Below are 21,295 nucleotides of genomic sequence, written 5' to 3'. Positions count from 1 at the left end.
TAAGAGTTAGCCTGGGGTAGCCAAGTGACACAGAAAACTTAAGCCTGGATGGTTGCATTTGAAGTATCCAGGGAGTTTTTTTCCCCTTTAAAAAATAGGGAAATAGTAGAAATAACAAAATTTGTGAATAGGTGACAATACTATTATTAAGTTTAAAGCAAGTATTTCACAATCTCTAGTTAAAACACCATGGGTGTTTCTGATGTTTTCCTTTATACCATGTGAATAGTATTATCTTCCTTGATATTCTAAAATCTTGGCAAATTGCTTTAATTGTGAAAACTGTTGTTAAGGCTGGTTTATCAGCTTTGAAAGGCATGGAGTTGTGAAACATCTGTTTATAAGAACTTGTTTTATGAGCTTATATTTATGGAAAGTGACATAGAAGTTTGCAAATTGGAGATACGAAGTTGGTACCTATAGTGTCCTTAAATGTGCACACACTGGTTTTGGTTTGGTCAACCAGAGATACCATAGTGTTCTGAAGTCGGGGCTCTGCTGTGCATGGTGTTACAGGTCAAACTTAAATCTAGTATAGATTTAGAAAGTAGAGCTGTTACTTGAAAGGTGTTAGTGAAAACCATTCTAGTTTGCTCATCCTATTCAGAAAATAGTAGTTGTTGTTGTTGGGTTTGTTCATTTTACAGATGTTTCTGTATTTTTTACTGTGATGCTTTTACCATTTGTGGGGGTACTTTGTAGTGGGATCATGGGAGGAGTCAAAAAATCTGTAAACGGGAAGAAGCTTGGTTGGAAACAGAGGATGGTGTGATCTACATTTTCTGTGTTTCCAACTTTTTTATGCCTTCATATTTGGAGTAATTTTCACTGTATTTTTTTGAATTTTATTCTAGAAATTGCCCACTACAAAGGAAGAAGAAAAGTAAGCTTGCACTTCAGACTGCTTTTTGAATATCTTTCTAATACAGTGGTGTTCCAGAAGATGATAAAGAAATGATAGCAGCTCCAGAAATACCAACTGATTTTACTCTCCTTCAGTAAGTGTTTTAAGAATTTGCGGTTTCTATTGTAAATCTACTGTGTCTTTTTAATGTTATTGTTTGCTTTCTTTTGGAAACAAGGAAACAAAATGACAGATAGAGTTCGAGATTTTTTTCTATTGAGATGTTGATAAAGCATTGTTTTAATTTTTTTCTTGAGTATTATTTCAGCAGAAATTAAAATAAGTGTTTTAAAATCATTTTTTAAGAAATGGACATTTGGATTTCCAAGATTTACCTTTTTATGGTAAAAGGATTGACATAAATATATTTCTCTGGACTGTTGAAATGGATTAACTTGGTTATGAAATCTAAAAAGATGCCAAGATGTAGTTTTGTGTCAGTGAGGTTATTTGCTTGGGTGTTTTTTCTTTTCAATGAGAAATAAAAATTGGAAATAAACTGGAAGATGGTTTAATATGAAGTAGTGTTTCTACAACTGCTTATAATGGGTTTGTACTCCATTGGTAGAGTTCATTGTGTGGTGAAATGTTTGGAAGTTGTATTTAGTTCTTTCCTGTGAAAATTAGAAACATCTAGGAGTCGTCGAAGAAGAGATTTTTTTTTTTTCCCCCCCCTACCTTTTTCTTTCTTTCAGTCTTCCCCTTAACCCCCTGTTGGAGGCTTTTCCAGTCTGTCTGAGTGTACCCAGCCAGCAAAACCAGAAATGGCAAGATGCACGTTAAAAGGCACAAACCTCTTATCAGATACTTGAACTAGTGAGAGACCATAAGTTTCTGGAGTGTTCTAGAATGTTACAAAGAAATCCATAGGAATGAGTCTCCTGTGCCCCCCCGGTTATCTTTCTGATTGTGTTGTTAACTGAATCAGGAAGTGTGCACAGAAATGTGTTAAAATGAGATCTAGTAGCATCATTTCAGTTAAATTCTACAGGAAATGCAGAAGTAGAGAATATATAAGCCAAATATTCTCTGTTGATAATTCAATTGATTGCAGACACCATCCCCTCATCAATATTGGCATTAAAGGATTTGTATATTGATGCAGCATATTTTAATGTGCAGGAAATGAAACAAATGACTATATTTAGTGTGTTTTTACCTTATAAGTCTAAACAGGACTACAGATAATCTTTTTGAAGAAACCTCACCTAAACTTTTATTCTGTACCTTTCAACATAAGTGCAAACCTCTAAACTATTTCCTAAGTTTCTAACAGCAGGAAGGAATCTGTTGAGACGCTTTGATTGTCTGGGGAAGTGACAGAGGGGTTTTTTGCTGTTGGGATTTTGGGATTTATCCCCTTCTCATTTTGTTTAAATGTTTGTGGCACAGAATTTATTGTGCTCTTTGCTTTTTGAGATGCTGTAATGCTTGTCACGTGCCAAGAGCAAGGTTCCCAGCCTGTTGCTATTTTCTACCTGCCTTCACATCTTTTAATCTTACTGTATGGCTTCCTTCACTGGTACATTGTTTGGAGGAGGCTGGATAGGGTGTGAGCGTGGGGATGTGCTCTGTTCCTCAACAGCAGACTTGAAAACAAAAGCAGTTTCACTGTTGGTGTTGACTTACTGGGCTGAGAGCATACTGTGATCTTATCAGAAATGTTCTTAAATATACTAGGTGAAATGCGTAAATGGTTTGTCTTTTTATCCTTGCAGGGAGTCTGAAACACACTTCTCTTCTGATACAGACTTTGAGGATATTGAAGGAAAAAACCAAAAACAAGGCAAAGGCAAAGTACGTTCAATCTTTAGGGATACTGAAACATTTTCACTGTTAAGAAATGAAGAGTGTAATACTTGCTTTGAAGTTGAGCTAGAAATATTTTCTGAAAACACAAGTGTTTTGTGAAGAGAGTTCATATTTGTGCTTGCATGGAAATGCTTCATCTTGACTGTTTCCATATTTTCTTAGTGCTATGAAGGCATAAGGGAGGTAGGGGAGAAGAGGATAATCTTTGATTTGATTAGTCCCTCTGCATGTGTTTCATCCTGTACATGACTTTGGGCAATACAGTCTCTTCTGGTTGGTGTCATGAATACTGTCTCTTTTAATTTGGAAAGTGAACAGAAACCAGTAACTCAGTTAAAAGAGTTTTTTTTTAAATAGGTCACAGGCAGGAGGCTGCACTGCTGGAGTGGGGAGGTCTAAACTCAGTTACCAGCCCTTCTCTCCTCTCCTCCCCACCTGCCTCTCACTGGCCTTGCACCCACTACATGTGGCTCCTTCCCTGACCAGGCTGTGACCACCTCACTGGCCACCCCCTGTGCCTGTACCTGGGGAGAGGGCCCAGCTATTGAGAATTGGTGATAAGTTTTATAAAATGGTGGTTTAATTTGTGTTTAAAATAATTTTTTCTTCTTTCTGTAAGTCATACTTGATTTGGGAAATCAAATACAAAGACACCAGTCTGCTTTTCCTTACCCCCACTTCCTAATATGTGTTCAAATTAAAAAACCAAAAGGTTAGTGAATTGCAGAGGAGACTTTGTGATGTGTTTAGGGAATTGCCTTAGCTGTTTTCAAGAAAATATGGGTAATCTGTTTTACAATTTAAACATGAGAAAAATCTATCTGTAATACACAGTCACTAATCACATTTTTATTTGCTACAAGATTTTAAATGAGGGAAGGAGAAAGTGGAACCTGTAGAATTCTCACTGGTCTTCCTATCAGTCAAGATCTGCTGTTATTCTGAATGTTTTATTTTTTATATATAGAATTAAAATCTGGTTGCTGAAAAATCAAAGGCCTTGTGTATATTTGTCATGGTATGGATAGTGATTTGTTTGGCTTTTTGTTTTCTAATATTACATAAAACCCAGTTAAATACTTGGTGTGTGTGTGATTGCAGACCTGTAAAAAAGGAAAAAAAGGACCAGCAGAGAAGGGGAAAAGTGGAAACGGAGGAGGGAAACCTGGTGGTCCAAATCGGATGAATGGACATCACCAACAGAATGGTGTGGAAAACATGATGCTGTTTGAGGTAGTTAAAATGGGCAAGAGTGCTATGCAGGTAAGATCTGAGTTATCTCTGTGACTTGAATTATATACAGTTTAAATAGAACAATACTGTCCTCTACATGCAATGTAATCAAATGAAGCCTAAAGTAATATTTTTCTTAAATTTGTTGGTTTTAGTTGCAGACTAGGATCAAAATAAAGTGGTTTTTCACTGTCAAGGTTTGAATTTGAATGAACTAATTTTTCATTTGTAAATGTTAGGCATGAATGGTAGTGGATCAAGGGTTGGACTTGATGATCTTGGAGGTCCTTTCCAACCCAGCTGATTCTATGATTCTATGAATAATCACATATATAATGAAGAAATTCATACTGGGATTCAAAGTAAATTTTCAGTATCCTGAATGAAGAAAGTTTATTTTAGATTACATGACTTTAAAGTCCTTTTTTTTTGTGACTGTAACTGTGGTTTAGGCCTACAGCTGTCATAGAACTTAACAAGAAGCCTGTAGTTGGTAGATGCTTCCAGAGCTTAGATTATCTGAAAATAAATAGTTGCTTCTCTTCTCTCACCCAAAGTAATTTCAATTGCAGAGCTACAATTTCAGAGCTCCTCTTTAAAATTTCCTGACCCAAATTCTAGCCAATTCCAGTGTAGCAATATACATTAGCCAAGTCAGCTTAGAGGAAGTTTAAGCTGTGCATTAGGCACTCTCCCCGCTGCATTTACTAGCAGGGCTGAAGTCACACTAGTAAGAAATGCAGCACTTTTTTTTTTTTAAAATTCAATTAACTCTCTAAAGTGTTTACGTGACTGTGAGCCTTCCAGTGGAGAGAGGGTTAAAGCGTGAGCCTGTCAGCCATGAAGCCTTCCTGCTGACTCACTCATGTGACTCCTCGGCTGCCTGGAAGAAAGTCTATCTTTGGGACTGGAAACGTAGAGTTCACAGCTTCTGTGGGACGCACGCAGAAAGCTGGGTCGCTCTGCAGTGCTCTCGAGGTTTGCAGGCTCCTGCACAGGGGCTGGGAAGAAGAATCAGTTAATAAAATTGTGGGATTTTATGTTTTTATGACCTCGGCAGTAGACTGTACCATACACAGGGATGGTTGCAACATAATTGCACGTAAATTCTGTTTTCTCAAAACCATTGTCACAGGTTTCCTATTAATTTGCTTCACATTAAGGTTTGTTAATAAAATGCTCTTGTTCCTCTTTAGGTTAGTGACTACAGAGTAATTATTGTCCATGCAGTGTAGGGCAGTGCTGTTCATCCTGTTTTGGCAACTGTGCGTGGGGGACTTTTCATCGAAGGAGCACGTTTTTGAAAGAATACAGGGAACTGTAGCTGTTGGAACTGAACACCCAAAGAGTAGATTTAGAGAAGTGTCACCAGCTTGGTGAGGTGGGGTGATTGTAAATAAAATACCCGATTCTGTAAAATATACCAACTATTTTTGCATTCTTCCTCCAAAAAAGTTGCAGTAGGAGGATGTGGTATTCCTGTGCTTTATGTTAAAGTTCGGTTTTATACTTGTGTATGTATGTTTATAGAATGAGTTCTTTATCTTGAGGACTAATATTATGCCAGTAGAGGATTATTCAGACATTTAATTCTGTAATCAAAAAAGACAGAGTTCAAGTTACTGAAGGAATGAAGAAGAATCATTTATGGAAAACAGTTAAATAACACTGTCTTCAATTTATGAAAACTGAACAGTGCCTTTTTTATTTGTTTCCTTTCAGTCTGTAGTGGATGACTGGATAGAGTCATACAAACATGACAGAGATATAGCACTTCTTGATCTCATTAACTTCTTTATTCAGTGTTCAGGCTGCAAAGGTAAGATACTGAAATGTTTACTCATCCATTTAAGTAATATTATAGTATGATAGCATTTTGCTTTTATACTGCAGATGCTGTAGAAGTGCTCCATCCCTGCAGCTAGTTTACATTATCAGGTTCTTGGAGTTAAACTAGGATTTCTGAAGGTGTGAGCAGGAGGTTTAGAGATATTATACTGCAGTTTAAAGTGTAGATTAAGCCTTTTGTATTTACAGCAGATAGATTGCAGTACTGGTACTTAACACTTGCTTCATCTTCCTCTCTTCCTGCTATTATTTCAGAAACCATCACTCTTAACACTGATAGTTTAGCTTGTTCAGTCTTGGCATTCTAGATTGGATTTATCTGTTCTTATCATTGAGTGTTTTAAGATTGCTTCATAGCTTTTGTAGACGTGCTCGATTTAAAAGATGCAATGGACAACTTCATGGTAGCCTGTCTACAGTAAGGTGGTATTTCTATATTTTATTTTCTTCTCTTTTTTTCTGATTTTTCTTTCCTCATTTCCACATCCTTCATTCTTTTTCCTCTTTCACCTCTTTTTGAAGAGGAGGTAACTTATCCTGCAGCGTCACTGAGCTTGGTAGAGTAGGACTGGATGTAATTTGTTCTGCTCAAGCGTTTCTCTGTCCTGATAAACTTTTAACATGCGTAAATCTCCAGAAAGCCAGCAGCGTTCCTCAGAGGTTATCCGTGCTTTCAGGAGCAGTGACCTTTTGATTATTGTTACAAGATAAAGCTGCAGAATCTCTTAATGCTTTCTGTGGTGATCCTTGTCATGAATTTTGCAGTAAACTTCGGGAGATCTATTTGGTTTTTATATCACTATTTACACTCTAACAATTTGAGGCCAAGGCAAATAGAAATTGCATGAAATCACTCTGTTTATTGGAGTGCAGAAGATAATAAGTAGCCATACAGCTGTTCAAAATTGTCTTACATCATCTAGAATCTTGAGTCCTAAAAGGTCACTTCAGATGGTGTAATCTCTTGTTGATAAAGAGCTCTGGCACAAGTATCTTTGACTTCTGAATATGAGTGAATGAGTAAATTCTAGATGTGTGTGTACATGCACATAAACACACTTCTTAAATAGAATAATAAAACCCTATATATACACATATATAGGTGTCAAGTGCTTGTTATACATGGATGCTAAAAGAAAAAAATGTGAAAATTATTTAAAAAATACATGTGTAAACTGTAGGTTAGCTGAAAATCGATCATTTTTGCATTGTAGCAGGAGTCATGTCATCTGCCACCTACCCACTGTCATATTAAAAGTGCTAACGGTCAAATATCTCAATTGTAGGAGTTGTTACAGCAGAGATGTTCCGACATATGCAGAATTCTGAAATAATCCGAAAAATGACCGAAGAATTTGATGAGGTAATTTAATGAAGTATTGATTACATATTGATATTAGTTTTATTTTTACCTGTCCTAATGTTGCTGGATCACGTTGTTAGAGGTTTGTTTCAAGGATGAGTTAGTTCATCTACAGAAATGGCAGGACGTTTATGAATGAAAATATTAAATTGCCTTATTTCACTGAATTTGTTAGACAAGGAAGTAAAGCTCTGCATGTGTGTAACTTGTTTTATTAATGGTTTAAAAAAATCAATATCGACTGAGTTTTTAAGTAGTGGGAACTCCTACTACAGTGGGTCTATGTGGGATGACTCCCCATTCCTGCTGTGTATGTAAGGCCTTAAATTCTCTCTTAAAATGGCTGCTAAATTTATTTCTATGCATTCATTAATCTATAAATTGTGGGGTTTGGAATTTGATTATTCTCCAGTTAAAGACTAATGCTTTTCCTTTCATAGGGATTATAACTGTTTTTCCTTTAAATTGTCCCTTTCTGTCCACTGAGCGTTGGGGTAAATGAGATAGATATGTTGGGGGTTTTTTGGTGGTGAGGTTTTTTTTGGTTGGTTTTTGTTTTTTTTTTTTTTTTTTTTGGTGGATTTGAGTTATATTCATTTCACCCTGTGTACCAAAGAACATAAAGGTAGCTTTAAAACCTCCTCCCCACATTTGTCCAGTACAGGAATAATCCCCCCGCCCCCACATTAAAAACAATCCTTAACTTTAACTGAGGGGAAAATGTAGTACCCTTTTTTAAAAAAGGATTTTAGTGTTCCTTAGAAATATCTGAATGCATAAATAGATTTGATTACTCTAAGGCAATATTGTATGAAATTTATAAAGCCACAGCTGGGACTGTTTGCTCATGTTTTTTTTTAATCACTGTCATGCTCACTTTTTCTCGTAATAGAATTCTAATGAACAACTCTGATTTCTAATCCCTTTTCATGGGTCCTTTTTTAATTTTTCAGCCTGTATTGTTGTTCAGCCTCTTAAAGAAACTCTTCACAGAAGCACTGACACAAATAATTTCTTTTTTTCTCCTTGTCATTTTACCATGATTTGTAAAGGCTCCCAGATCAGGAGAGGAACACACATTAGTTGTATTCAAGGTGTTGTAGTTGGTCATTTTGTGACATCAGGAAATTTCAGTCTGATGTGTAAACATCTCCCTCTAAACTTTATTATGGTCCTGGATTGACTGTTCCTAAGCCAGCCACCCAGCTGTTTGTGTGATGGTTCTGGTGGAACCTGAAGCACATTTGTAAGACGTATGATTTTTATTTTTTTTTCTTCTTTTCTGGGAGTCAGAACAAGAAAGAGAAATTAGTAGTTAAAATGTTGTCTTTGTGCTACAACAAGCCTGAGCTGCAAAGTGGATGCATATTTATGGAATCACATTCTTCTGACGTATCATTTTTAGCGCCTCGGAGGTTTTGGCTTTAAAGTTGTACCCATCTCTTTTTAATCTTTATTTCATGAAATAATTTTTAAGACATTTGAAAGAGTTTCCTTTTCTGTTTTTTAATAGGATAGTGGAGATTATCCACTAACTATGGCTGGCCCCCAGTGGAAGAAGTTCAAATCCAGTTTTTGTGAGTTCATTGGAGTACTCGTCCGACAATGTCAATATAGTATCATATATGATGAGTATATGATGGACACTGTCATTTCACTGCTCACGGGGCTGTCAGACTCCCAAGTCAGAGCATTTCGGCACACGAGCACACTGGCAGGTCAGTGGATTGGATTTATTTGTGTATTGCCTACATCTCATGTTTTGTGCTGCACAGGGAAGGGTTCTTCTGGTTAGACTTCTTGATACGCGACATTCAGCTGAGTTTCATTGTGTGATACAGTTTTCATCTAATGCAACTTGGTTTGGGACAGCTTTTCATTGGTTTTTTGTTACTGAAAAGCACAGCATTACTTTAAAGCATTCTTCACCAGCTGTCTGGTACTTAATTTTTATTACCTTTAATGTGGTAGAAAAAGTAAATAGAAGGAGACTTTCCGTTGATTCTACGAGTTTGTCTTTGGTCATAAATAAGGCTGTAGGGATCTTTAACCTCAAATGCCAGTTGAGCCTGTTTATGCTCTACATTAAGTCTAAAGTTGTTCTTTATATTGGATGCAATTTTTCCTACACATGAAATTGTGCTGCATATGGAGGCTGTGGTACCATGTAAATTAGCATTTCCAGTCTTTGCATTAAAAATAATTTTAAAGCATGTTTCATCAGTGATACAGTTACTAAGTACTTTTATGGTTTTAAGTAATTGACCTTTTCACGTGAATTTTTTTTCCAATCTGTTAAATTATGAAGAAATCCCTTATGAATTAAGTATATTGAGTGTTTTAAAGAAATATGTCTTTATATGGACAAAGGATAAGCTTCTTGGATAAGGAAGTCCTAAATGTGCACTGATTCCTGAAGAAGGGTTGTGAATGGCATTGTGTAGCCTCAGCTTATGTGAGGTTATTGTAGCAATTTTACTTTGAACAAGGTGAATTTAAGCTGTATGTGGAACTGAGTTTTTGCCACACTGGAAATAGTTCTTGTTACCTTCCCTGGACCTGTCTGGTTTACAGCTGGTTCAGTGCTGACTGTCCTATCAGCTGTTCTGTATCATTGATAACTCTCTTGAGTTTACATTAGCACACTGCACATGCTGTGAGACTCCCACCAGCCTGGGCATGTCTTATGGAGAGAGGAACACATTTACAGATGCTGCTGTATCATCAATTCTGACTTTTGTAACATATGACTAATACAAATTTTAGGTCTTAAAAAGCAGGTTTTTACCCCCTTTTTTAATGTTTATTTGAGTTGTACCTCAATAAAAGCTGCAGAAGTTGCCCTGTTGCATGTTAATTTATGTCATACAAAATATTTTTTTCAGCAGTTCTGTTTGCATTTGTTCACATCAGTAGTCAATTCTGTTGATTTTGGGTAATTGCTTGTGTGTTTGATCTGAGTTTACAGTTTGTATTCTTGAAGGTTGTGTTTTATATGGAATAGAAAGCCAACAAAATCCCTGTATCCATATTTACTGTTATTTGTGGTAATTTTGGCTTCTGTGATGAGCTCAGACTTGTTCTTTAATCTTGATTTCCTTGTAGATCACAGTGTGAGATGATATTTCAATATAACTGCTTGTCTTGCTCATCAGCTTTATGCTGGTGATACACTCACAAGAACGTTCCATGTGTGCTCTGCCAGTGCTGCAAGCCCTTTCATGCCTTGTTACAGAAGTTCACAAGAAAAGCAAGGACACTATTGACCTCCTCCTCATTTCTGGGAGAAGGATATTTGTCTGCACCCTTTTAAAAGGGGTTGCTTTATGTTTATAAATTTTCTTAGATCAGAACCTTTTAAATAATCCTTATTCTTGTCACTTTTTTTTCTTTTTGTAGCCATGAAGCTGATGACTGCTTTAGTGAATGTGGCATTAAATCTTAGTATTAACATGGACAACACACAGCGACAGTATGAAGCAGAACGAAATAAAATAATTGGGAAACGAGCTAATGATAGGCTGGAACTCTTACTACAGAAAAGAAAGGAGGTTGGTGCAACTTAGCTGGTGTGCACGTGATGAGTGTTCATAGCTGACAACTCATAATTAATCTTGGTCTGTAATATGTTTTGGTAGTTGTTAGTCTCTGTTTAATTCTTCAAAGTTGTTCACGTTTAATGTTTAAAAAGCTTTGAAAAGTGCTTACTGTCTGATTTTCTGAGATAAATGTAGACTCTTAAAAATAGTAGTGTCATAGGAAAGTTAGTAAGAGAGATAGCAATTAGTAAAAGCTAATTTTTTTGTTGTATTTCTTGACTAGTTTCCTAAGCCAAGCTGGAATACATAACAAAATTTGCTATACATTGACTGGTATTTGGCTTCTAGAGATGATCTCTGGGTTCTTGGAGCAAAGTACTGCTTTTATAATGTCAATATCCATCTCAGCAGAAAGTGTGTTTAAAGGCTTTAGATAAGGCTTTTTTGATCTACAGAAAGCACTGTCAAAACTGAAAATGCAGCCTACTTCTATTTTCTTTCTTTTGTGTAAAAGAGACTTGCTGATTCACTGCTGACAGTGCTGTCTTGTTGAAAGCCCTAATTCATTCAGGTTTCAGTATTTTTTGGGGGGAAATTGGTGGTTTGTTTTATGTAGGGGCTTCTTGAGGGGTTAGTTTTGTTTTGAATTGGTTTATTTGTTTTGTTTTGTGGTTGGTTTTTTCTTTTTTTTTTTTTTTTTTTTAGACATTAGAAATAATCTTCTCATAATCAAAGGAAACATCTGACCTTTGCTCTTCAATATTTGTGCTGTTACCTGTTAAGGTTTTTGTTTTCTTGACAGTTCAGACAAAATTAACAACTTTGTCTTCTATTTGTCTTGCAAAGATCTCGCAGTTTGAGACTGATCCCTTAAACACCCATTCAGTATAGTTGTGCTAGATGTGTGTACAGGACCAGTCCTCATATGAGTAATACATAGATAAATGAAAAAGGCAGGGATGTTACAAGAAAATTAAATCAAATTTTCTTATAAATAAGCTTAGAAGGACCTTTCAGAAACCTAAGATGTCTTTGTTACACTTGAAGAACAGTTTTGCAGTGGTCACAATTAACTAAAGTTTGTATGCTGTGATAGATACAATTCCTTAAATAATAGTATCTTGTACTGTGAAACAGATTTGTGAATATTTCAGGAAAGGATTTGTTGGTCATACTTCAAACATTAATTTAGTTTGTGTAGCATCAGCACCATCTGATCTGACTGTAAAAGTGCTCCTCACTGTTTATGTTCTCTGTACACTCTTTCAGCTTCAAGAAAATCAGGATGAAATAGAAAACATGATGAATGCAATATTTAAAGGTGTTTTTGTGCATAGATACCGGTAAGTTTCCCGTAGTAAGTAATTTGTAGCTTCATTAATTTATTTTGGAAGCCGGTGGCAGGTTATTTCTAATTATTGATCTGTTTGAACTTTCTGCCCCACTTCTCTCCACAGAGATGCAATTGCTGAAATCAGAGCCATCTGCATTGAAGAGATTGGAATATGGATGAAGATGTACAGTGACGCCTTTCTCAATGACAGCTACTTAAAATATGTGGGGTGGACTATGCATGATAAGGTAAACTGCACGGGGGAAAAGGAGCAGAGCCAGGAACCATGCTTTTGGTTGTTATCTTGTCAGACTAGGTTCAGATCTCCTAACTGTTTAAATCTGTCACTGCTTTTCTTACCATTCAGAAGCACTGGCATTTCAACATATATATAAACTAGACTGGAATCTTTTGAATGTTTTTAGACAGTAGATATAGATTTTTTTTTAAGGAACTGTTATTTGTAAAGAAATAGTCTTTTGTATTTATTACTGATCCAGACTTTTACTTTAGAATACTTATTTAAAATGGGTGCATGTCATATGGAATAATGCAGTCCTGTAGCCTGTTTTGCCAAGTTAAGAAACTTCCTAGCGTTCTCCTCCGGCTGTAAAAAGCATGAGAGAGGTCCCCTTTTGTGCTGGTGAGTGCCTCCAGCTGTTACTTCATAACTACCACCTAGAGCTTATTCTCTGCTTGGAGGGGTCAATAGACATAGTTTACAAATATTCCCGATTTTGTTGAGTCAGCACATTGTCCCAGTCCTTGCATTGGAGACTTCAAGCTGTTAACTGTGAAGTGGCACAAATGAGGGGGTGCTCACTTGTGCTGTGCTCTTTGTGGGTTTGATATAAAAAAACCAAGAACCTCTGGCAGTGGGGTGATAGAAACTGCGTGGAGTCAGTTGTCCTAGACTTTGGAAAAGTCATTCTGTGTCTGTACCTTAAAACATGTCCTCTGCTAAAGTACCTCTCGTATTTCAGGAGTATTTCTCTCATTATCTACTTACTAATTCTGATCAAACAAGAGATGGTAGTTGGTGGTACAGATATAGATGTTGTCAGTTTTAATTTAATAGAAATGAAACATATAGAGTTCTACTTAGAAATATCTTGAGCATTTAGAAAGAATGAAACAAGTGTATTTTGACTTAGAGATGCTAACTGCAGTAAGATTGGGGTTTTGTTTGGCTTTTTTCCTTCATTAGCTTGTTACAAACAGTGATCGTTGGTAGTGTATTGGGACAGCATTTAATATTTGAATTAATTCAGACTGTAAAAGAAACTTGTCTTGTATGATGTGAAGATCTGTATCCTATAGTTGACTTTTAATTCAGTTCTTTTTTTTTTTTTATTTTAGCAAGGGGAAGTAAGACTCAAATGCCTAACTGCTTTGCAAGGGCTTTACTATAATAAAGAGCTTAATTCCAAATTGGAACTCTTCACCAGTCGGTTCAAGGTTAGTGTAACTTCTTATTTTTAGGTACAGTATTATTATTTTTAAAGTTGGATTACACTTCTTTCCTCTTGAAAAATATTTTCTTTTGTGTTCTTAGGATAGAATTGTGTCTATGACTCTTGACAAAGAATATGATGTTGCAGTCCAAGCAATAAAATTACTCACTCTTGTTTTACAGTAAGTACATGTATATTTTCTTATCTGACTTACAACAGATATTGAAACTTAAAAAATGTTTCTAATCCCTGTGGGTTAGGCCAGCAGCATGACACTTCAGATCATTTGAAGTCTATAGAAATATCTATGCATCTTACACTCAGATAAATGGGAATTTCAAAAGTAATAGTAATCTGACTAGAACAGTGCTGTTACTTATGTCCCACAGTTAGATAGTGTATGGAATTTGGGATTCAACCTCCATAGTTTGAAGTGATCACAGAATGTTTAAAATTAAGAACATGGTATCTACTGAACATTATGCAGTAATTGAACTTTGGAGCATAACCTTCTAGCAAAAGCTTATACTTGATCAGTATATTTTGTTCAGGAAGACTTTGGAACTAAGACTTTGGGTTTTAGCATGACAAATTGAAGGAAAACGTTTCGATTCTCCTTCGTTTTCATCTTCCTCATTAGAGTTCATAATCTGTTAACTCAACCTCTTTTTTCTTCTTTCTTTCTTCCCATCCCTACCCCAGGAGTAGTGAAGAAGTTCTGACTGCAGAAGACTGTGAAAATGTCTACCACCTGGTTTATTCAGCTCACCGGCCAGTAGCAGTTGCTGCAGGGGAATTTCTTTACAAAAAGTAAGATGGAGAAATGATAGTTAACAGCTTCTTCCTGTAGAATTCTGTGTGTGTGTTAACACTATGATTCTCATTAGTTTTAATTAGGAAAAGGAAAAAACTGAATCATGAAGTGGCCTTAAGAGAGAAGAGAGACTGTAACATTACTGTAGTTTCTGAACTGTTGTAGTTTTTCTGAATGGAAACAGAGAGCAGTTTTGAAGGCTGCACTTCAAAAGCTTGTACCTTCAGGGAATGTAATAACAATGTTCGTCTGTCTTTTCCTTTCCCATTCTTCCTGTGAAGCATCTAAAAATGCTCATGTGGTTTGGTGCCTAAACTTGGGCTTGCATCATAATGAGTGTTCTCCCATTTGTGGTTCCTCCCTCTCCCCATTGACTCATTTGACCATTTCAGAAAATATTTTCCTGTTTAAAAAAAAAAAATAAATTCCAACATATTTCAGGTGTGTAGGAGAACAAAATAGACTTTTCATCTAATACTTTTCAGACCTTCTTCCAGTATTTCTTTGCTACTTTAAAGTCTCATGTGGGGAGATTGAGAAAACATAGTTAGCTAAAGAGGAGCATAGGACCTCAAGCACCTGCAATTATCACTGATGTTTGTAAAGCATTTTGTTATAATTATGCATTCCACTGGAAACAGTCAGCGAAATATCCACTCAGCATATATGAAATTGTTCAAATGATACTTGTCCCAAATTAATTCCTTTCAAAATAGAACGTGGAGCTGAGCAACGAGGTATTAAGTGTGTAAAAAACAGTGTCTTGATGTGAATTGACTGTGGCAAAGGCAATGGAGAAGAAACTTGTCAAGAAATAATTTTTCTTTTAGGCTTTTCAGCCGCAGAGATGCTGAAGATGATGGAATACTTAAAAGGAGAGGAAGACAAAGTCCGAATGCTAATCTTGTGAAGACATTAGTGTTTTTCTTTTTGGAAAGTGAAGTAAGTTGTGTTCCGGGGATATCCTTGTTTTTGTGGTGTGTGTGGTTTTTGTGTTGTTGTTGTGGTTCATTTTAATTTTTTTAAATTTCATTTTCTTGTTTTTCTCTTCCCCACTCATTGATTAATAAGCATGAATCTGTCCGGGTTTTCCTGTTATTTGAGCAACCTGGGAGTTAAAAGACTGTTTTGCGTGGTTGTTTTTATTTGAAGGATCTGTCAGTACAGTGTTGAGACAGGTTGTGAGTTCTACTCTGACAAATATTCTGTCATTCTACATGCTGATGTATAGATGTAAAGAAATTGTGATTTAGGAGATTTAAAAGGGGGGTGGTGGTGAAACAGAACAAAAAAACCCCACAACCACAATCCTTACCCACCTATCTCACAAGTTCTGACAGATATTGTAGCCCTGCTCTTTGTAGCAGTTGGTCTGGATTCATCTTTTAAAGTTAATTGGGGAAGAAAGTCTTCTGTTTAACCAGAGAGCTCACAAAACTTGCTTTGTGTTTTTACCACAGGCAGGAGCCAAGTGCAAGAAATACCCTGTATTATGAACTTTATTGCTGATCAAATACTTAATCTGTTCTCATTTTAGTTGCACGAACATGCTGCTTATCTTGTGGACAGCATGTGGGACTGTGCAACAGACCTCTTGAAGGACTGGGAATGTATGAACAGTCTTCTGCTGGAGGAGCCTCTCAATGGAGAAGAACGTAAGAGATTTTTCTAGATCTTTGTTTATGTTCCTGTGCAGTTTCTGTTACTCTTGATGTATAAGGAAATAAGATGTTCACATTTATGAGTCTCCATATATTCTCTGTGTTTCCATGACTATGAGAAATCAATCAGTAATGCCAATTGTAAAATGTAGGGAAGAGTAGAAAGAGATCACTTCTGGTATGGGAGTGAGACAAAAGAATAATGGTGGGAAGAAAAGAGAAGGAATAAGCGTGCAGTCCCACTGCCTTGTTGTTCCACAAGTTCAGGCTGCACTTTCGACATCAGAGAAACTAAGTTGCTTGTGAAACTGGTTCATTTATTGAGTGTTACAACTACCATAGAGAAATACTGTAATTTCTTTAATGACAGTAAACCCAAACAAAACCCCTGGCATAATTTTGTAATTCATAGGTCCCAGTAAATGGACCTCTGAAAAAAAGAAAAGAAACTAAAATGATTATAAAACTTGGTATCTGTTTCATCCTGTCCTGTGACTCATCCAGGGATATTCTCTCAATTTTAAATATTTCCTGCTGTTGTTTTATAAGGTGCTTACTTTCTCTATCCCCTCTGCCATCCCCACCTCTGGAAATGAGCTGTTGGCCTAAATGTCTTGTCTGTCTTCCTTTAAAAAACCCAAACATATTTTGATCCTTGTGGAAGATGAAAAATCAAGCTGTGTGTTAACATCTGTTTCTTAAATTTCAGCTTTAACGGATAGACAGGAAAGTGCACTGATCGAAATAATGCTTTGTACAATTCGGCAAGCGGCTGAATGTCATCCTCCTGTGGGAAGAGGAACAGGAAAAAGGGTAGGAAGCAAAAAGCTACTCATCTAGAGATGTGGGAATGGCTCTGTGGGGACATTGTGGGAAGAAGGAAAAGGTTGTAGGCTGTTGCTGCTGAAGGGAGTGAGTTTGGAAGTTCAGCTTTGGTCTCCACAGCCTCCAGTATCCAACTGCCCTGGCTAGTTCACTTTTTCTGGACTTTGGCATTTGCTTAATGCTGTTTGAACTGCTGCATTTGTTTGTACTATTAAAGGTAATATAAAATTGATTTTCAAAGCAGTATTGCTTGGAAAGGAAGACAAAAATCAATGTTTGGAAAAAGTTAAAACTATTTTCAGTGAGCAAGAGCAAAATGAGGGAAAGAAAAATACACTCCATAGTGTCTTGGAAGGAGGACAGTCCACCAACTGGCTTTTTTAGTTTAGGCAGCCCTCTTTTACTGAGGCATTAAACAGGGAAGAGAACTGCTCTCAAGACTGGTGCTTTTTTTGGTAAGGAACTCATTTAGGTACAGATTGAAACCTTGTATGAAGATTAGATTGGCATATGAATTGGGTAAATACCGTTAAAAAGAGGAGTTTGCTGTTCTTTCATTATCATTCCAGTCATGGTATTTTGTTGCAGGAAAATACCTTTAAAAAATCATTCTAGATTATCACTTCTGTTTTCACTATAATCTTAATCATAGCATGAGGTCTAATTTTGAATTGCATTTTTGAATGCTGAATTTTTTTGGGTTTTTTTTTTTGAAATTGCATGCCCCCCTCTCTTGCTTTTCATTGGTATTTTACAGTGATATTGGAGGTCTGTGTACCTAATCATCATTTCATTGATGATAGTGAAACTTTGCTCCAGAACTTTTAGCTGTAAAATCCTGACAATACCAATGTTTTAGGTGCTGACAGCAAAGGAAAAGAAAACCCAACTGGATGACAGGACAAAAATTACTGAACTTTTTGCAGTGGCACTCCCTCAGTTGCTAGCAAAGGTGGGTTTAATTCCATTTCTTGCTGATGGACTGTTGCTGAAATGTTTACAAGTATAGTTTCTGTAATTAATGGTATGGCTTGCCACAAGTATTTTTTTTTTCTTACTAGCCTTTTGCTCGTTCTGTAATGAATTATTTTGTCCAAGACTTTTTCAACTAAATTCATTTCCCTGCCAATTTTACAGTATTCTGTAGATGCAGAAAAAGTCACCAACTTACTGCAGTTGCCACAGTACTTTGATTTGGAAATTTATACAACAGGACGATTAGAAAAGGTAAGGTAACATTCAGTAACACTTAAGACAAAAGGAAAAATCCCAGAATTTAGACTTAGTCACTGGAATTTCTGTCACCATTCTAGATGTGGTTTTTTGTGTAAACGAGACTTTATTTATTGTAACCTTTATTGAGAATGAGACTTGGACTTCAGAGCTGTGACTGGCTGCTGTTGTCAGAGATACTGAAATTTTGAGTTTTCTAAGGCCTGTCTGGCAGGTTTTAACAGAAAATCTTGCCACTTAGATGAACTTTATTTGAGAACATGTATTGTTGGGTTGTGATCATGTTTGAGGTATGCTACCTGGCAGATAAAAGTTTGTAGAAATAGCTTATTTCTTTTTCCGATCACTGAAACTAGTAAACCACCATCTTCATTGCGTGGAAAAGGGGAAGACTACCATGTCCCAAATTATGTAGTTACTGCTTTCATTGTAAGTGCTGTGATGATGAAGTTGGTGAAGCTCTTCTCATCTCTCTTTTCTCGTCCTCAGATGTGCTATTGCATTGTGAAGCAATTGGAAATCATTAGAGTCAAAAAGTGATAAACTGTGTAGTTGACAGCATAGCCAGCAGTGATGGAGCACTAGAGAGCAGCTCAGGTTGAGGGGAGGCCCATAAGAACGACTGAAGTTGGCTCCAGTGCCAACACTAGAATGCTGTGAAACTAAATCTTCAGTTATACAGCTTTTAAGACCATGTATAAATGTTTGTGTGAGTAGGAGGTAAATTCTTCTGTATTGTTCAGTTGTCAGTGGAAATTCAAATTAGATAAAACCATGCAGACACTTGCAAATTTTTAATGACTTTTTAAAATGCTGTGAATCTTGGGTCTTTGACAAACTCCTACTTATTTTTTGATAAGTAGACTTTTAATTTCTCAGAAGCTTCACTGGCTTTCTGTGTTTTGTGTTCTGTATCATAGTTACAAAAGTAATAAATTGAATTTACCTTTTAAAATTACTTAAGGTTTATTAAAAGTCTTTTGTGTGTGTATATATATGACTACATATTTTTTTCCTATGGCTCATCTTCCTTGTAGCATTTGGATGCCTTACTGCGACAAATCCGGGATATTGTGGAGAAACACACAGATATAGATGTTTTGGAAGCCTGTTCCAAAACGTACCACGCTCTCTGTAATGAAGAATTCACAATCTTTAACAGGGTTGACATTGCAAGAAGTCAGTTAATAGATGAATTGGCAGACAAGTTTAATCGACTTCTTGAGGACTTCCTGCAAGAGGTATTTTAATGTGCAAGATCAACTTTTCCTGCCCTTGTAAATATTTCCAGTATGTTTTTCTGCCTTCCTCTGTGAGTCAATGAGTTAGGGATGGGAGCTTCCCTCTGACTTTCAAAACTGTTAAGTCAAGTGCAATAACACAACAGTATCATTGCTGTGATTATGTAAACACAGGCTATTCTTGTGTATTAGGGCAGTAGTCTTATGCTTGATCTCCTTTTGACAAATGTCTTTTGGAAATTTGAGATAAGTTTCAGATGAACAATGAAATTACATAAACTTTTTATTCTTAGGTTTTGAGGCTTATGTTTTTTATACTTGTAGTATTGTGATTCCACTAGGATTCTCCTCAGATGTACTACTGTTGCTAGTCTTGCCTGTGATTGCATGTTGCTGTTGTTAAATATCAAAATCTCTAGAAAACACTCCCCCTCCCTTCCTGAGTGCAAGCAGATGCAGTTAGTAGCTTAAAAATAACTGTTCCCACACTGTACTGATCTGAAAAGTGAGAATTTTCTGTTGGAGTATTTAACTTCACTATATGGGATCTCTGACATTCAGACAGAACTTGTTTCTCCTCCTCATTGGTGGTAAGGAGCATAGGAAGTGTCTTTTTGACAACTTCATTCTCCACACTTCTTAGGTACACATAGTTTATCAGGTTCTGCTCCTTTTCTTCTCTTGCTCTTTGTCCTGAACTAGGACTCCAGTCTAGAAACCCTAGACAAGAATTGTTATCCTTTTGTTTCCCTTTGCGAGGAAAAGAAAGAATGAGTGTAAAGCAAGGAAATGAGATGTCAGTTGGCTTGAAGGAAAATGGCAAATACTCTGTGTAAGTGTTGAAATCCATAGTTCTTTGACAAGGTTGTGCAACTACAGAACAGTAAAACTTGCATTATCTCTGCTCGACTGAGGAGGAGTTTCTTGACCTCAGATAGTTTATCCTATGTATGAATAGATACTTTTTGGACCCTTTCCTTTTTACTCCTGTTCTTTCACTAAATGCAAGTTTGTCAGAACTTGTGGGAAGATTAGAACAAACTACTTCTCTTACCTCTGTCAAAGACCTTTTTCTGTGATTAAAGTAAGATTGAAGTACTGACCTGTGGCCCATCTAGTCCAGTGTCTTTTGTCTGACAGTGGCCTCTGCTGGATTCTTCAGAGAAAATAGAAGCACCTACATTATACATTGTATTCTGCTATCCTAGACTTCCCTTTTTCCCCCCCCTTCTCCCTTCCCCCTCCCCTCTTTCTCCTTCTGCTGCTATTTTATAGAATCAGAGAACCATTTAGGTAGGAAAAGACCTTTTATGATCATTGAGTCCATCTCTAGACCTGAACTGATGCCTTATCTCTCTAACTCTTCTGAAAGCAAATATGACATTGATAAATAATTTAGAATCAGGTCCCCACCCCATCACACCCTCCAGTTTGTGTTTGGTTTTAGTAAGCTCCCCAGTTTGCTTAGAAGGTTTGAAATATCTCACTGTGTAATTATTAAATAGGGGGAGGAACCTGATGAAGATGATGCATATCAAGTCTTGTCAACACTGAAGAGAATCACTGCTTTTCACAAGTAAGTTCTGCACACACCTGTTGGGGTTCGTGGTGTAGGGCATTATTTTTGTTTGTTTTTAATTTGATATCTCTTTTCAATGCAACTTCATGGGCGTTTTTTGCTTTGCTTTTTTTTGTGTGTGTTGGTGGTGGTTGGGAGGGAGGTATTTATGATTGGGGTCTTTATTCCACTAATTTATTTTTTTTAGGCCAGTTAAGCTTTTAGTAGTTGTTAACCTCAAATTGCAGAAATGGTATTAGTTAAATTACATTTTGCTTCATTTCTGATGCTTCCAGTGCTCATGACCTATCAAGATGGGACTTGTTTGGCTGCAACTACAAGTTATTGAAAACTGGCATTGAAAATGGAGACATGCCAGAACAGGTCTGTAGTTAAAATGTGTTCTTCAGGCACAACAACAAATAGCTTTTGTTGCTGTCTTTTTTTTGGCCTTTGTCATCTAATGCGTTTTCCCCT

General features: G+C 36.5%; 1 protein-coding gene across 3 annotated transcripts in view; it reads left to right on the top strand.

Moving 5' to 3' along the window:
- Positions 1-21,295, top strand: part of STAG2 (stromal antigen 2) — a 69,996-nt gene that overhangs the window by 34,919 nt on the left and 13,782 nt on the right. For all 3 annotated transcript variants that reach the window (XM_017818314.1, XM_017818305.1, XM_017818323.1), the window contains exons 2-21: positions 855-998; positions 2,623-2,701; positions 3,818-3,979; positions 5,672-5,768; positions 7,084-7,160; positions 8,674-8,878; positions 10,560-10,711; positions 11,969-12,042; positions 12,157-12,280; positions 13,392-13,490; positions 13,588-13,667; positions 14,189-14,296; positions 15,131-15,242; positions 15,838-15,955; positions 16,671-16,774; positions 17,646-17,738; positions 17,924-18,013; positions 19,057-19,260; positions 20,766-20,836; positions 21,115-21,202. In XM_017818314.1, coding sequence (XP_017673803.1) covers positions 955-998; positions 2,623-2,701; positions 3,818-3,979; positions 5,672-5,768; positions 7,084-7,160; positions 8,674-8,878; positions 10,560-10,711; positions 11,969-12,042; positions 12,157-12,280; positions 13,392-13,490; positions 13,588-13,667; positions 14,189-14,296; positions 15,131-15,242; positions 15,838-15,955; positions 16,671-16,774; positions 17,646-17,738; positions 17,924-18,013; positions 19,057-19,260; positions 20,766-20,836; positions 21,115-21,202 — 2,181 coding nt within the window. In that variant the 5' untranslated portion in view covers positions 855-954. The remainder of the gene's footprint in view (positions 1-854; positions 999-2,622; positions 2,702-3,817; positions 3,980-5,671; positions 5,769-7,083; positions 7,161-8,673; positions 8,879-10,559; positions 10,712-11,968; positions 12,043-12,156; positions 12,281-13,391; positions 13,491-13,587; positions 13,668-14,188; positions 14,297-15,130; positions 15,243-15,837; positions 15,956-16,670; positions 16,775-17,645; positions 17,739-17,923; positions 18,014-19,056; positions 19,261-20,765; positions 20,837-21,114; positions 21,203-21,295) is intronic.

This window comes from Lepidothrix coronata, unplaced genomic scaffold (assembly GCF_001604755.1).
Source record: "Lepidothrix coronata isolate B3197 unplaced genomic scaffold, Lepidothrix_coronata-1.0 Scaffold2, whole genome shotgun sequence".
Lineage (NCBI taxonomy): Eukaryota > Metazoa > Chordata > Aves > Passeriformes > Pipridae > Lepidothrix > Lepidothrix coronata.
This window is presented reverse-complemented; position numbering and strand designations above follow the sequence as displayed.